Below are 18,674 nucleotides of genomic sequence, written 5' to 3'. Positions count from 1 at the left end.
CGTGTTCGTAAATTTTCTGTTTACATAGTTTTGGGGATCGGGAGTTTTGTGTCTGTAACGAAGATTGGAGTTTGTATAATAATTTCTGTTTATACCCGAATAGTCTCTTTACCTTTCAGAAAGCGTAAATCACTTGCTGTAATGAGAAAATTCAGAAGTAACTTCCGATGACAAATAGCTCCAAATAAATACACTACATAATTTATTCATTGCGATGATATTATTTTCTTAATTTGTATTTAACATTCACATATATCATAGAATACCAACGTACTGTGAACACCTGTTATATTTTAAACATAATAATCACTTTGTTCTGCAATGATTGTATGTTATATATATACAACTGACGTATTTTAATGTAATTATTTTATATAATTTTTCATGCACTGCGGAAAATAGAATTTCATAAAAAAATTGACTCAGATGAGAATAGAACCCTCGACCTTACGATTTGAAATCCAACGGCGTACCACTTTTTTTTTCACAACCAGCAGAAACATTTAAAAAAAGAAAAAGAAAAAGAAAAGAAAACATTAGTAATACAAAAATTATGAATGCATCATTGTTAATTTTTCATCAACAACAGCTAAATAATTCGAGAACTGTTTTCGTTTGATAGTTTCAGTTATTTTCCATCGTTCTTTCAACAGGTGAAAATAATAGTCTGCAAGGGTTGGCGTTTGACTTTGAATCAAATATTCCACAGTTACACCACACAACCAAATTACACTATTTTGTTTGTAATGAGGATAATATGAAAAAGCTGGAAATAAAATCATTAGCGGGGAAATATCCTGGATCCCACAACGAACGAGAATACACATGATACGTGCGAACGTCAACCATATGTCGTGCACCAAATCACAAGTTGAAAGCCGATGTTGTAAAGTATCGTCTCTACTACAATGCGAACATGTTCCGTTAGACATCAGCTTAATTTTCTGTAACTTTATATTAGTTGGTATGACGTCATGTACAATTCGATACCACACAGAGCGTTGATTGACATTTAGGACTGTGTTATTGATATTTTTCCAGATCATATCCCAATTATAGTTAGGAAAGTTGTCTTTTCGTTTAATAGTAACATTTTGTTTACACTGATATGAGCTGTACAAAAGTTTAATAATCTGGTGTTTGGGAGTATTTAAGTCTAGAACCATGTAACTAGAATTCAAGAGTACATCATACAAATATTTTACAGTGTTTGAAAGAATCGACATATTAAGAGGAGGGGTGACCGCCGTGGCCTGTACCCAATAGAGACCCCAGATTTTAGCAAAACTGGGTGTATGTAATTGTATCTTGCACATCCAATTAATCAAATATAAAACAGTGCTTTTGCAATATATATCCACCATGTTGAGACCTCCAGCATTTTTAGATTGAGTAAGTACATACATGGGTGTTTTAAAAATGTTACCTCTCCAAACAAACCAATAAACTGCAGCTTGCATAGAGCGGGCAATTCGACTTGGCAACGGTAAAACAGGACTTAAATACCAAAGGTGAGATGTAATATATGTATTAACAATCCAAATTCTTTGTTCAAGACAGTAGCCACGAAATTTCCACGATTGACATAAACCTTTCACCTTCTGGAGGGCTAGAGCCCAATTTTCTAAAATCATTTGTTGGACCGTGCAATAAAAATAGACACCTAAAATTTTTATCCTATCAACATGGAGAATAGGAAAAGTAATCATCTGAAAATCCCAAGTACCAAATGCAAGCAATTTTGTTTTCTGAAAATTTATGCATTCCCCACTAGATTGTCCAATATTTTGTATGACATGAAGAACTTGATTAAGTTGAGCTTCATCTCGTACTAAAACAGAAAGATCATCAGCATAGGAACGCACTGTAAGGTGGAGATCAGCAAAGGAAATACCTATTTGCATAGCATGTAATTCACAAATCAATGGTGAAATGTAAATATTAAAAAGAGACATAGAAAGCGGACACCCCTGTCTAATAGATCTATTGATTGTTATAAAAGATGTTAAATAACCATTTACCTGGATTTTAGATCTCGCAAACATGTACAAAATTTTCACTTGATTAATTACAGCAGGATGAAATCCAAATTTTTCCATTACTTGATATAAATACCCATGGTTAACAAAATCAAATGCTGTCCTTAAATCTATAGATAGAAGGCCACCTTTACATTTGGTGTAATCAAAATATGCCACAGCATCGCGAAGATCCATCAATACATCAAGAAGTTTATTACCTTCTAGAAATCCTGCTTGCATTGGGTGTAGAATGCTTGAGAGCACTGTTTTTAACCTATTGAAAAAGCATTTTGCTACTATTTTATAGTCAACATTTAACATAGTTAACGCTCTATAATGCTTAAGACAAGTAGGATTTGGTAACTTTGGTACTAATATAATGACACCTGTAGCAAAGGATTCACTAATTACACCATGATGCAATATTTCATTGACAATAGTAGTAAACTCATCTGCTATAATAGGAAACACCTTTTGATAAAATTCTGCTACTAATCCATCAATTCCAGAAGTTTTCCACTGAGCTATCACAAGCGCTCCACGAATAATACTTCTAGCGACATATAGCGGTATTTAAGATAATAATTACATTCATATCCACTGCAAACGCTGTTTTTGTTCTACTTTGACTTTTATTTTAGTACTCAGGAGAGAATAATGTTCTATGTCTTAACTTTAACCATTCTTTTACATATGGAAAGATTCGTTTACGTATCTAAATATTCCATTAAATATGGAGAGCAAAATGACAAACAAGCATCTGCTGGCATTAATACAGTTTCGAAATATTGTATCATTAAGTATTTCAATCAATGTTGCTTTTTTATATATAATTGGTAACAAGTCTTATTATATTTAAAAGAAGAAAAACACATCTGCAAGATTTTTCCCGGTTGCAAAGGTTGGCTTCGAGGTTCGAACCTGGTTTACTTTTTTCCGAATATACCCGAAGTTGGACTTAGAAAATTTTTGCCTCGAAACAGCAATAAAGAATGCGCTCAACCTTTTTGAGACAAGGTGTACAATTGTACCAACTGTGGCAACGGTGACGTGGCATATCATGCGTTTGTATATAAGTTGTGTGTGTTGTAGAACATTATCAAAGTGTGCTCTTTGTAGTACAAATTAAATACGTCCAGATATTCGAGTGTACTATTTGTGTTTATTATTCCCATTCATTGTTTCAGTTCACATACACCTTAAATAACGATTGCAAAGTGAAGAAAGAAAATGAAAAATCGAATTTTGGTTATGGAAACCTAAACAGTAAATCGATTTTGGAAACCAAAGCAGAATATTTCATATCTAGTGGTTGTGCTTTCCGACTTCTTATTGTTGACAGGTATTGGGTATCTTTATTATTTCGTGAAACTGTTTATAAGTGTGAATAGAACGATTGTATCACACTATGATATTTCTCACGAACGCTATTATGTGTATTTTACAGAAGTGTTTCAATTTGGCAAGAACCAGCGTATTACAGTCATAACTGCATCTCAGTGTAGGTAAAATTTTAGACAAGTCGTCGTTTAAATGGTAAATTTGGCATACTTTAAGTACGGAACAGAAACATCAAGACCTTTCTGAAGGAACATGAGGCTCTAGTTTTGTTTGATTTGCGATGGGTCCTGATCTACTCACTCAGAGACAGTCTCAATAGATGAAAGATCAGAGCAGAAGTCAGCTGATCTTTAAAGATTCTACTACAATCAACACATACTGTGGTGTGTCCTCAGAAATAAATTTAGTCTTGAACTACTCTTAACCAAGTATATATTAGGCTCGGTCCTTACTCGCATCTGGTTATGGGATTCGCTTCTTGACGGGATTACAACAAAATACTTTGGTTTGTGTAATATTTACCTGTACCTTGGGCAGAAAGTACTCATACATATGCACTATACTTAGTAGAATGTTCATTTCATATTAACAAAAGAAGAATGTTTTTAAGATATGTAAGTGATTATTATGGGATAGTTGTTGATATGGACATGTTTTATGGTTACCTAGTCAGTGAGTTTGTGTACTTAACAGTTTTAAGAAAAGGATATTATAAGTTATATCAAATAATAAACCAGTTTAACATCGTTTATAGACGTTGTCAGTTTTATTAAAAAGGTGAGATTAATGGTATTTAAATATCGAAGCTAATGTTTTTAATGTCAAAGAAATTCTACCACTTCGGATTTTTATCTCAGCAAACGAACCAGGTTTACGACTATCATTTTGATAAGTCGTTGTAAAAATTTGGTTTACCTCACCCGGGACTTTGTAAATTCAGTTCCCGAAGAAGAAGAGTAAGGTTGAATTTACTTTCATACTACAGTTAATGAATACGAACTTAACCATATTGCGAAGTGGTAAAGTAATCATTAGAAAAATGGACAACGAAACAATGCAGCAGGAATCAAATACTAGTGACAGTGATGAGACTAGTGTAACACCAGGATTGACATCGGAAGATATCTTGTTAGCTTTACAGCGACAACTAATGCAGATGTCTACCGAGATAAAGAAGCAAAATGAAGAATTAAAGCAGACCATGGAACAGAAGATAGAACTGAAGTTTGACGAAGCTAACAAGCAAAATGAAGAATTAAGCAGACGATTGGAACAGAAGTTTGACGAAATGGAACAGAAGTTTGACCAAGCTAACAAGCAGAATGAAGAATTAAGTAGACGAATGGACCAGAAGTTCGACGAATCTAATAAGCAATATGAAGAATTAAGTAGACGGATAGAACAGAAATCAGATGAAACGAAACAAACATTTGTCCAGGTGGTGAACGACATATCCTCACAGTTTGAGGAAAAGTTAAAAAGGATATCCGATGAGTGTCAAGAAAAGCACAATCACCAAAATCAAGAAATTAGTGCTATAAAAAAAGATTTAGAAGTAATAGAATCTTCCATTAAACAGCAGAAGATCCAGGTCAGTAACAACTCTAATAACATACGTGTAAATACACAGTTGTTAGCTACTATTCAAGAAGAGATTAGAACGTTACAGGCAAAAGACAACATTTACCGTAATAACCTGGGTAGTGATCGCTTTGAGTTGCCCCACTCACCAGAGATGAACTCGCCTTCGCCGGGGTCTGATGAAGATATTATACTAGAAGAAAGTTGTCCGAAGAGTACTGATGAGCGAAACATACATGGTGTCACGACACAGCACGTCACGGATAGGAACTATCACTCAATAAGAACAAGGAATGAGAAAAAGAAGGTAAAATTAAGTGTTAAGATGAGTGAAATTCGAGCTATGAGCAAATTCAGTGGTAAGTGTAATGAGAATGCTACTTCTTTCTTAGAGAAATTCCAAGACGAATGCAATATAATGTCTATCGATCGATCACAATATATGAAATTAATACCCCATGTATTACTCCCATCTTGTTCCTTATGGTTTAAGGCAATACGTGATCACATTAGTTCATATGAGGAATTCAAAGCGGCATTGATCGCAAATTATGAAAATGACTTTTTGCTGGCAAATAGAGATGCCACCCTTAGAAATCAACACTTCAATCCTCGATTGCACAAATCTGTTGTAGAGTTTGTTGTAAATGTCTACAACGAATTAAAGGTCGTTAATCCTTTGCAATCGGAATCGAGAATAATAGCATCGATTCGAAATTTGCTTCCATTTAAATTGCAACAGATCTTATTTTCCACACAGTGTATGAGTTTCAGTCATTTATTGATGCTTGTCCAATGCTACGAAACTCAATACCATGCCATGAATCCACAATCAGGAATGGGTAAAAATAAGAATAATTCAGATCATTTGGTGCCTGTTCGGAATTTAGATATCCGAAGTGTGAATAATATGAAACCTAACCTAAGCCGAGTATACTCTAGCAATCAAAATGAGCAAAATAGACAAGGTTATGTAGAGAATCCGCCTAACCTAATTAGTCGTAGCAATTCATATGTTAGACCATATAGTCAAAATAGATTTAAAAATCGACGTAATGTATGGCGAAATTCCAGAAATACAGCGAACTACGCGGATAGACGTAATGGAAGGACAAGAGATGGCACTTCGCATCAAGATCCAGGCATTGAAGTAAGTTCTGTACAGAACAATAATACAGGACATAATCACGATTGTGCTGTACAGTGTACCTTATTGGAACCATACACGAGTATGAGTTTAAACTAATCGCGGCTGATGTGGTAGGGGTTAAACCCATGTCAGCTGTGGATTCTCATGAACATTTATCTAAAAATTTAAGCGATAATTCTTACGAACATTTATCTTCCAATTTACATGTTCATGCTAATTATGAAAATGATCTTTCACATGACGTCATTGTAAATAATTATTCTGAAATAGCAATTAATAGGTGTCAGTACCAATTTATACCGGTTGTAAATCGTTGTTGGTTTGAAGATGATACTGTCAATGATGGTTTTAATATTGAAGAAAATTTTGTATTTTTAAAGTCATATAGTACAGCTAAAATACCTATTAAAGTTAATGGGTTAAGTACTGAAGCTCTACTTGATACAGGTGCAAATGCCTCTCTATTATCGTACTCATTGTGGAAAGCAATTACTAGTAATTATTCGAATCCTAAGCTACAAAAGGCTGAGAATCTTATTATAGTTGATTTTACCGGTAAACATAAAAAGAGGGTAGCAGGAATTACTCGTGTGACAATATCTATTCAAGATTTTGAAATATCAATCCCTATTCTGGTGATAAAGGATCTTAACGAGAAATTAATTATGGGCTTAGATTTATTATCCCAGTTACGTGTCATGCTTGATTTTAAAAACCAAACGTTGACGATACCGGGTATACCTCAGGAAATTGTTCAAAAACTGCTTCCAAAATTAGATAATCTTGCTTGTCAATATAATGATATGTCTCTTATAGTGAATAATGTTTCTATTAGTGCAAAAAGTGATAAATTAAATGATCCACGATTGGAAAAGACACAAAATTTGATGAATGTAAAGGATGACGTATTATTTTCTGAGCATGTTAAATCTCTTGAAAGCAGCCTTGATTTTGCTGATAATACAGTAATAGCCGACTTTAAGAACATTTTATATAAACATCGAAATGTCTTTTCAGAACGTCCTGGACGTTGCAAGGATTTTGTTTATTCTTTTAAAGTTAAAACAGACAAACCCATAGTAACTAAGCCCTATATAATTCCATATAGATACAGGGAGAATGTGCGGCAGCAAATAGCAGATATGTTAAGAGATGGGATCATTAGGCCTTCAAGAAGCGTACACCTTAACCCACTACATGTTGTTCCAAAGAAAAATGGTTCTCTACGTGTGGTATTAGATTTGAGACGCACGAACAGCCACATTGATCTGGAACAAGTGAGGTATCCTCCAGTAGAAGAAATACTAGCTTCTTTACAAGGGAACACTGTATTCGGAAATCTAGATCTAGTGATGGCGTATAATCAGGTCGAGTTACATGAAGATTCAAAACCATACACGGCATTTAGTTTTGAAGGTCAGTTGTACGAATACAATCGTGTAGTCTTTGGGCTTATCAATGGTAGTGCAGCATTAGCATCCTGCTTGAACAAAGTTCTAGGTCAAGACTTACGTAGCAACGTGATAACGTATGCTGATGACATCTTAATCATGGGGAAAAATCCACATGAATACCTGAAGTACTTAGATATAGTTTTAGACAGATTGGAAAGTTCAGGCCTTACTATCAATCTACAGAAATCCAAATTTCTGCAGAATTCTATAGAATTTCTTGGGTACCAAATTGATGCCTCTGGTTTACAATTCAGTCAATCTAAAGTTCAAGCCATAGAAGATCTACCTGCGCCAGTAAATGTGAAACAGACACGACAAATATTAGGACTCTTTAATTGGTTTCGCAAGGCCATCCCGCGATTCGCTGAGATAGCCCAGCCTTTATTTATGATCATAAAGAAAGGGGTACCATGGCAATGGGGTCCTATTCAAGAACACAGTTTTAATAAGTTGAAGGATCGCGTAAAACGAAACATCCATTTGAACCACCCCAGATACGACGTTCCTTTCTATGTACAGTGTGACGGTTCTCAACTTGGAATCTCTGCAGTACTCTGGCAACCTAACCCAACCATTCAGGAACCAGCTGTTATACATTGCGCTAGTCGTACTCTTAAGAAAGCTGAAAAGGGATACACCACGACAGAAATTGAACTTTTGGCTATACGTTTTGCAATACAAAAATTCGCTCCATATCTTAGCGGATGTCATTTTATAGTACTTACCGACCATAATTCATTGCGATACCTCAATAGCGTACAAGGATATAATAACAGATTACTTCGCTGGTCGTTAGATCTTCAAGCTTATGATTTCGAAGTACAACACATTAAAGGGGTAGATAATGGACCCGTAGATACCTTATCACGTCTGTTTCCTGGAGAAGAGCAACATATTTTGTCCATTAACGAATTTAAGATCTTACAGGATGAAATAGCTACCATTTCGATAGAAGATTTAAGAGAACATCAAATGAAATATCATGAATATAAACAAATCATGGAACATTTATCTTCATGTGGCGAGGGATGTAGTTGTCCCAAACACTGGAATTCCAGATTTAAATTAAACAACGGGATTTTACTTATTAAAGATTTCAAATTCAAATCTAGGAACAAAATTTGCATTCCACCTACGTTAACAGCACGCATATTAAAGGCCTACCATGATGATTTCGGACATTTTGGGTATGTGAAGGTATGTGCCTTGGTTAATAAATCTTTTTACTGGAAGGGAATGAGAGCTCAAGTCAAAAATTATATCAATGACTGCATTGAGTGTATGCAAATTAAGCATAATTATCAGGCTATACAAAAACCAATGCTCTCCATAACACCTGAGAGACCACATTCATTTCTATCGATTGATTTATATGGACCGTTACCCAGAGCAGCTACTGGAGAAGTTTATTTGTTAACAACTATGGATATCTTTTCACGATATGTGGTAGCCTATCCCTTGCGTAAAGCAACCTCCGCTGCTATCGTGAATAAAATTCTGAATGTATATATTCCACAAGGGGCCCTATCGAGCATATATTATGCGATAACGGTTCACAATTCAAAAGTGATGTGTTTCTCAAAGCCATGAACAAGGCCAACATTAAAATTCATTTTGTGACTCCGTACCATCCAAGTAGCTCCGTGGTAGAAAATGTACATCGCAATTTTGGTATGTTGTTTCGGCACTTTTGTAAGGATAAACATGCTGAATGGATTAAGCATGTCAATCAAATTACGTACCTTTTGAACCATTCTATATCAGACACTTTAGGTGTGTCTCCTGCTAATGTGCATAATGGCTCTGATTTGATTTTCCCTGTGGAACAGCATTTTGATGTCAAATTAGAAGATTCGACAATTATGGATTCATCCAGTTTAGTGAATATGGTGAAGATCCGAAGACATAACAAGTTTTTGAAACGTAATTCGCAAGTAGAGTCTTTGCAAGAAGGAAAATATCGGATCAAGGTCAATGACTTAGTTTTTGTTAAACAACATCCGCAAAGTAATATGTTGTTAAAGAGGATTTATAAATTTTGTGACATTTTCTCAGATCCTTATTTATGTTTTAAGGAAATAAATCCTAAAGTTTTCGAATTGTTGAACGCTAAAACGGGGATGTCAATTGGACTTCGCAATATAGATGAGTTAAAGGTTTGGAAACCTACTCCGTATACAAAGGAAAAATGGATGCATCTAGTGAAAGAGTTAGTAGCACCTGACATTCTTGCTCAAATAAATAGGAATGAAAAATAATAATAATAATAATAAAAATGTATTTATATAATAACAAAAGGGTGTCTTTTGTTTCTGTAAAATAGATTTATTTACTTACATGTGCTTATTCAAACGTAGATTGTGTTTAATTTTTGATTTTTGTTCAATTATATTTTCTTTGATTTTCATTCATCAACGATAATTTTTCAATGACTTGAATTCTTTCTTATTAACGTGAAGGATTGTAATTTAATTCATGATTAATCAAGCACAAAAATTGTTTTCATTATATTAATTTGTGTTAAAACTTTCTTGTTAAAAATAGGTATTTGATGAAATGAAAGATTTATTATGAATGTATTTATATATGTAATTGTAAAATGTAATGAATAGATATACAAGGTGCGATTAAAATATGATGGGCATATGTAATGTAAACAACACTAATGTAAACGGACCAGTGGTTCTTGAAGATAAAAGCCAAGCCTACTCATGACTTTTATATTCAGTCCCTTTGTCGAGCGACATTTTATACAACAAAATACTTTGGTTTGTGTAATATTTACCTGTACCTTGGGCAGAAACTACTCATACATATGCACTATACTTAGTAGAATGTTCATTTCATATTAACAAAAGAAGAATGTTTTTAAGATATGTAAGTGATTATTATGGGATAGTTGTTGATATGGACATGTTTTATGGTTACCTAGTCAGTGAGTTTGTGTACTTAACAGTTTTAAGAAAAGGATATTATAAGTTATATCAAATAATAAACCAGTTTAACATCGTTTATAGACGTTGTCAGTTTTATTAAAAAGGTGAGATTAATGGTATTTAAATATCGAAGCTAATGTTTTTAATGTCAAAGAAATTCTACCACTTCGGATTTTTATCTCAGCAAACGAACCAGGTTTACGACTATCATTTTGATAAGTCGTTGTAGGATACAATAGTCGGATGGAATTTACCTCCCCAAAGAACTTAATAAGATGAGTTAAATTTTTGAACGGTAGGTGGTGATCGAACTAGGTTAGTTTACGCATTAAATTGAGTGGACACTTTAATTAGCAAAACTGTGTTTTCTGTTGAACACAAACAATTTGCTGAGCAAAACGTATTTACATGAAAAGCTACATACGTGTGAATATATTGTTTTGCTCAGCAAATTGTTTGTGTTTCAATATATACAAAGAAAAGCTTCTACTTATGGAAAATATTACGGTGTGTTTTCAGGATAACAGAGGTCACAGAATGCGAAGCATATTATGTTACTGAGATCTTCGTATCTTAATATGGTACAAATGCTTATTTTGCATAATAATTGCTCAAGAGAGTTAAAACCTGGAAACTTCCCCTTTTGTACCCCTATGGTTTGAAAATCTATCGTAGTTTTCCTTTGTGAAATGAAACTTACTTGTTTCAAAATGACATGTGCTATCAAGTTAACTATCATTATTTGTGTTCTACGATTTTACCAAATTGTTTGGCTTTCCATGTGAATTGTTATTAATCGAAAGTTCCAAAGGAAAAGTGTAATTTGGAATTTAATATCAAACATAAATAAAAATATAATGAGCCTTAGGAACAGCAAAAAGGTAAGTTCAGCAATGTAATAGATTCATTTAAAATTAACATAATTTAGTTCCAAATTTTTTAGTTAATCCCAATCTTCATCAATTTGATCCTAAATCTAGAACTGATGTATCGTGATTTTCTTTATTTTATTTATTTTAATTTATCATACTCGCAGTATTTTATAAGATTAATGAAAATTATTTTTACGTGATTAGTTTTTTTTTCAGTGGGCATATTCAGGTGCCCATCCCTTCTTGGATTTTCTCTATGCTCTATTGTTGACTTCAACAAATATTCCTTCATAATAAGCACAATCTGTATTCTTAGAGTTGTGTAGGAACCCGCGAAGTATATGTGTAGGATTTTTGAGTGTGCGTAAATGAATGTTTTGCAACTGTCTGTGCTATTTTGGGTAACCACGCTTGAATTCATGAATTACTGACTTATTTCTTAAGAAAATTAACTCCTACTGCCTTATGAATTATTTCTTGCGAAAAGAGTTCATCTCTGGATGCAAATTCACTTTTTCAGCGCTTAACCGTTAATATAAAAACAGTATACGGGTGTATACCATAAAACAACAGTGAAAAGATTCCAATCAACTTGTGCTAGGGAGCCACTATATAGCATAAATTGTATCTAGCTCACGTAAGGTGGAGCAATGCTGGTAAGTTCACCCAGTAGCGCGTCGCAGCGTTCATAGAAAAGAGGCGCATCGGTATTAGGTATGCGTGTAAGCGAGAATAGTGGAAAAATTGTTTTCCTTATGTTACAAGTCGGAGAGTTTTATCATTACGAATCATGACTTACCATATTGTATTGACATACGAATTTACTTCATCATGGCTTTCTTATGGACTATTACGTGCTTAAGAGCTTGATTACTTATATATTTCTCTTTTGGTAGGGGGAGCGCTATGTATGGAATATGTTCCTAATGTGAAATATCAGACTATTTTGTTTGCTATGTGCTGCCACCGAGTACACTGTAGGAAAACTTGTACACAGTGACGTCCTCAGTCTGCGCATGAGTGATTTGTTGCCAAACGATAACATAACGATAACATAACAGTGAAAAAGAATAACTGAATTGTAAGTTATATTAGACCTGACATATTATTTTAGACCGAGCGTCAGTGATCGTCTCTTAGTCGAGACGTTTGGCATTTGTGTTGTTTGTGTGTGTGTGTGTGTGTGTGTGTCTTGCGATAACTGCTGAACGCATGAACCGATCCGAATGAAACTTTCACATATTATTTATTGGTTCAAATGTTCCAAATGTTGTGTCGTCTACAGTGCAAAATGGGAGGAGAACAGCATGACAGCAGCAATTTAAGTAGTGAGTCTACTACCACAACTACAGCCACAGCATCGAACACACGTGGTCGAAAGCCAGGTGAAATGAAAGTAGTTACGAGCACTCCACACAAAAACGATTTAGAAGTTACCTCTACTTCATCACAATGGGCATTTGCCTCATCATTGCAAATAGTTAAAACGCGTTTAACTTTTCAAACCCCGCTCAAGAAAATTCAATCAAAACAGCCAAAGAAAAGGACATCACACGACTACAAATTAGAAAGTTAATCTGAAGAGTCAGTGAGTGACTTGAACGAAGATAGTGAAGGTTTAAGTGATCTTACTGATAATGACAATTATGAAGAATGTCGACATTGTGATAAATTGTGGTCGTTCAGTACACTGGAGAGGGATTGGTTAAAATGCCCAGTTGTAAAAAATAGTAACACGAAATGTGTCCCATGAAAGGTGAAGAAAAATATACTTGTGGCCATTGTTCTGCAAAGTATAAGTGGAATCAAAAGTTGGACTCTGCTAGTCCAGTCAGTGTATTTGAAGTTTTTCTTTTATATAGGGTATTTTTTACTTTATTTATCGCACGTAGTATGATTCTCCGAATATTTAGTTTTATTATTTTTATTATTGGTTGTATCTAGTAAACATGTTTATTCCAAGGTAAAAGATATTATAGCTACTCCAAAAGTTAAAATAAGTAGCTATTACAGCCTACAGCAATTTACAAACATAGACCTAATAATGAATAAGTTCAGTCAAGTTCGATAATTAGACCTATCTTTGTAGTACGTAAACTTCTGATATTTCTACTGTTTTATGATCTAATTATCTTAAGAATGTTATGTAATTTTTGTTTATTTGTCTTATAGAGCTACCAATTATATATAGGCCACAATACCTACAACGCGACATTTGGATATTTCGAGCATGGGCACGATCCCTGCTCAGACGGCCCATCCTGAGTGAGGTTTTCACTGGTTTTCCTCAGTCCCATCAGGCGTATACTGGGATTGCACTTTTCTGAGGGCAGGGCCGATTCCTTCCCAATTCGTAGATCTGTCTTAAGGGCCGATGTAATCTTGAAGTTGGAGACTTGAACACTTCCTTTACTCCTTTCTTTAAACTAATAAATAGTTATATTTATTTCTTAAATAAACAAATAAATTGCTCGAATACATTACCTATGCTCGAATTGTCCAAATGTCGCATTGTAGGCAAACGCGCATATTTTGTTCTAGTATTCCATTTTAAGAACAGGTAGTGTTCTATTTTAGGAGCAGGGTGTGTCTAATATGGGAAATTGAGTTTCTTCCAATTTGGTAATTTTCTAAAAAATCAATAATGTGGAACAAACTTTCATACTTGAATTTTGTTTTGCAAAGGTTATCGCTATGATATATATAATTTTTTTTATTGTGGAATACGTATTTCTGAGAAATAAAGAAGAAACAAAAAGTATTCCATATAGCATTCAAAAACAAACAGCATTCCGGAAACAAAAAGCATTCCGATGCCTTTACCCTATACTTAAATATTTCATATTTCTTCGGTAAAGTTTACCTAAATTTGGTTACACAAACTGTTAGAGCAAAAAATCCCCAAATCATTATATATTTATGATATAGAAAAATATAACTGCAAGTGTTTATTAAGTGCTTTTCATAAATGGCTAAAGAAAAATATCATATTCTCAATATTTTTTTTTCAAATTTATTTTTTTTCTATTCTTCAAATATTAGCCTTGACGAGGTCTTTGACGTTCTGTCAGATGGAGAAAATTTGAAGATTGGGTTCTTCTTAGTGCGTGTAGATGGGCTAAGTGTTTTACCGTATACCGGTATATTATTTATCATTCTAAAGTGAGTCAGATGAGTTATACTAGTGAGCTTGTTTGTGTGTCCGGGTCTACTTAAGACAGGATCGAAATCTGTGACTTTCTGTACACATAGGGACTAGAGTGTGTGAAATGAAGGTGCTAAGTGTGTAGGAATAGCTAGTGTTGAAAAATGTCAAAATCAGCGATGTCGGGATCGTCGGACGGAAGAGTATATTGATATAAAGAAGCAACAGAAGGCTTTACCAATAATAATACAATGGACTATAATCCTTGTCGAATCGCATGATCTCAATAACGACGAGGTGGCATTCTTGAAATATAGCAACTATAAACTTAGGACAGAGGGATTTAAGGTGATAGAGAAGACGAGAAAAAGCAAATCTTTTGTAAAGCTCGTGCGTAAGTTTGCGTAGTATAATGAAGCAAGCCAAACAAATAGAACATCGTTCTAATATCTTGATTTTCCTAGTAGAAGTGGGATCCATGCAGTATGCTCTACATTAGAACAAGCCACAGAAAACCTTATAAATGTTAATTAGTGTGTGTGGTCGTAAGCCCCAAATGATACTCACCAGTTTCGCTTAAGTATGTTACAGGTTGTATGATTTCTGAATAATAGATCGTAGTTGGGGACACCATGTAACTTGATGATCTGTGATATCCCCAAGTAGACTACTCCAATCGTCAGGCTAATGCGTGCATCATTAACGTTGGCGTGCCATTCTTGATAATTCCTAATACGTGTGAAGGTTTCCCTGAAGGGATGAAAACGATACCCTGAGTTTTGACAAATTTAAGTTTCTAACGCCATTTATTGCACTAGTGGACAAGATCAATTATAGCACAGTTGAGCGATTTGTTAGATTGTGCAGGCAGCAGATGAAAAGGACTATCATCTTCGTACTGAGAACAATGAGTATTCTATAGGAAAAATATAAGATCAATGACAAAGACAGGGTACAGAAGTGGAGATAATGCAGAGCCTTGTGGAACCGTGGAATTGATAATTTGGAATGTTAGATACTATTATTGATGTTGACATAAAACAAATGATCAGTTAAGAACTAGCAGATATAACAGAGGTAAGAAAAAGGAAGGCAATTTATTTTGAATATTAAGACAATATATTCAAATCGGATGCTTTTTTTAACGTCTAACGACAGGAGATAATAATAGCCATGCAGTGTTCTTTCTTTTGTTTGCTTGTTTAACATTTTACGATTGTACACTGAGGCTAAGGGAGACGAGGATGAGGAGATGGATGATAACAATGGAATGACGAAAGTGGGAAGAAACTAGAGAACCCCGAAAAAACTGTTCTCCCTTTTTCTCTCACTTTTGCACCCGGATCACTTACACGCTGTTTGTCCAACTTACTTGCCCACTTAGCGGGAGCTGAGATCGAACCAGAGATCTCATACACCAGAGGTAAGCACTCTACCATTGAGTCGCCGCGGAATACGTGCAGTTTTATACTGGTTGACAAGATGATTACAGAGTTGTAGAAGTTGATCATTTATACGAAAGTGAGAGCGAAAACTCTGTTCGATGTAATGGTAAAAAGTTTTGGTGAGATGTGCGTGCAATCGTTTAACATTGATACGTTCCAGATTCTTGCTAAATGTGATTGTTAATTGAATTGGGCGATAGGAACTCACCAAACTAGGAAGCTCGTTTGATTTCAGAAACATGATAGTATGGGAAAACTCATTCTTTGGGAAAGTAGCTAGATTAAAGAATAAAATTATAAATATATGAAATAAGTAGGAGCAGAGATTTAGGGGCTTCTTCGATGCGATCCTGGTGCAGTGTTGTTTGCAGTAAATAGTAGTACAAATTTCATCGATACATATAGGACTAGTTATAGAATTAGTGAAAGATAATTGGTGGCTTATACAGAGTTGTAAATAAGCTTGATGATGTATTAAATGCGTCAATTGAATGTGTTTCGAAAGTGATATCGGGTGTGAGATGTGAGTAAATGAGTCCTGCAAATTAGTCTGGCAGTGCATCAGATATAGCTTGATTACCATTCAGAGGCTGATTAGAAGTGCAAGAACACTGACCTGTTAATAGCTTAGTGCGTTTCCAGTATTTGAATAGGTGAGAAATGTCAGGTTATTGCAAGTTTTGATCCAGGTACGAAGGTTATAAGCTTGGACATAGTTTCGAACTTCCCGTTGGAATTGTCTATGGTCTCGAAGGGTGTCTCATTACCACTTCTTTCGTATTCCCTATAAAGCTGGATTACCGAATAAGTCGAAGATAATGTGGCGGAACACATCGATATACGTATGTTGATCTGCAGCAGACTGGATTGTTGTAAGGAAACGTAAGGTGCTGCAACATATAGCGGCCTCGTCCTTAGGTTGCTGCATGGCAAGAAGCGTTTCCTCAAGTTTAGTACTTGCCCGTTAACTTTGTCAAGATGTGGGACACAGCTTGATATGTAATGTTCAGGTATTGGCAGTTGGCAAGTGATCACTTTCAATGGGGTTGAGAATGACAACAATACATAAAACAGAAGATTGGATGAAATTATTTCTATATCAGGCGTTATGCGAGTAGCTAGTCTAATAGGCTTTGGAATGTTCAATAAAATTCACATTTACGAAATCAACTTTATTTCAAAACAAACTACATAAAAATCACACTATGTGTTAAGAAATAAACAAAAATATAAAATTAGAATTAAAGAATAATTGAAGAAAATACACTATACTATAAAATTTTTACTGTTGACATCAAGGTCTTCTACTTTCTTCTCTAGTATTCGTAGGCGCTGCCTTCTGTCTTGCTGTCGCGGACGGCGTCTGACGATGAGGTCTAAGAAATGGATATTCGTCGCTCAAAAAGCAGGCACAAGACGACGGCATTTTGAAATAGTCAACATAAGGCTTTCCATCTGCATTTAATGCTACAAGTCTTCTATAACTATATTTCTGCTTGCAAATCATTTTGTACCCAGCTTGATATCGTTCTGGACTATTGCATCTACTTCTTTCCCTCCTGGAATATTTACAAACAAAAAAGCAAGTTAGCGGAATACTAGAAGCAGTGAGTATAAGCTATCAACACAAGAATAAATATTCTGGGTTTTCTATTGTAGTACGTTGCCGCAAATTGGAAAAAAACTCATACACTAAGTTACTCGGCTAATTTGTAAAAAGCATGTTGTGTAGTACTGGTCACATTGTATCTTCTTCGCCTATTACACCTTCCATATCATTATTCAGAATGCAATATATGTAAAACAATCCCATAACCATTTCTTTCTCATCTCTCAGATTATTTCGAACGTTGTATGGTACTCTTACTCTTATCGTTCATTCTAGCTTGCGAATAAAACAATAATTTAAATACAGATAGAAATCTGAGTCAAAAACACTATGCAAGTATTAATAACTTGTGTTAAAGTTTCGGCAAGTGTTATTGCGTTCAGTAGATGCAATATCTACCTAACGGATATATTGCAAAAACTATAACGCTTATTAATATCTAAAAAGCATTCAGTGCATAACACTATTTTTAACCTTACAATATCCTGCATGAGTCTTTTAAACTCTGAAAGGAACTTCAAATAGAGATCTTGAAGATGAAATAGACCCCCTATGTCCAAAATGACAAACAGTAGATTTGATTTCCTAGTACATTGGACTCGCCATTTTTTAAAAAATAGAGTTTATTCTTTAAAGTAGTGTTTGACCAACTACTCGCGTTTATTCTTAACGCGATGTTTGACCAACTACTCGGATTTTCGCCCGAGGAAGGAACCCGAATCAGCAAAACCTTTTTAAAATTCAACATACGTATACATTGCTGCTTTAGTAGGTAGACCGTTTAATTTGTCTGTATATTACTTGACGTTTAGCGTTCCTTTCCGGCACGTAGACTATATGAGAATTCAGCCTACAGTAGGATCCGCTAAACCAGCGGGGTAGGCTTGTATTTCATTAACATTTTGTTAAAAGTATTATTTACTCAAAAAGTTTATTCTATCATTAACATGGAATAATGAAATACAATTTGACAGGTTAAAACTATCGACCATTTTATTTCATTGTTGAAATTCAATTTTGCGAATAACCTATAAGAATTATTTAAATTTCGCAAGTTATTCTCCACTCCTCAAATAAAAAAAAACTACTATTACGCGAAAAAGGCTTTTCCCCATCCAGT

General features: G+C 34.6%; 1 protein-coding gene across 1 annotated transcript in view; it reads right to left on the bottom strand.

Moving 5' to 3' along the window:
* Positions 1 to 17,111: 17,111 nt before the first annotated feature.
* The window catches only part of LOC145694716 (uncharacterized), a 69,214-nt gene continuing 67,651 nt past the window's right edge, over positions 17,112 to 18,674 (bottom strand). Inside the window, exon 6 of the mRNA XM_081771250.1 lies at positions 17,112 to 17,504. Within this exon, the coding sequence (XP_081627376.1) occupies positions 17,240 to 17,504 (265 nt within the window). The 3' untranslated portion in view covers positions 17,112 to 17,239. The remainder of the gene's footprint in view (positions 17,505 to 18,674) is intronic.

The sequence above is a fragment of the Thermobia domestica genome, chromosome 1 (assembly GCF_964235325.1).
Source record: "Thermobia domestica chromosome 1, izTheDome1.hap1.1, whole genome shotgun sequence".
Taxonomy (NCBI): domain Eukaryota; kingdom Metazoa; phylum Arthropoda; class Insecta; order Zygentoma; family Lepismatidae; genus Thermobia; species Thermobia domestica.
Note: the sequence above shows the minus strand (reverse complement) of the source record. Positions and strands in the feature narration are given on the sequence as shown.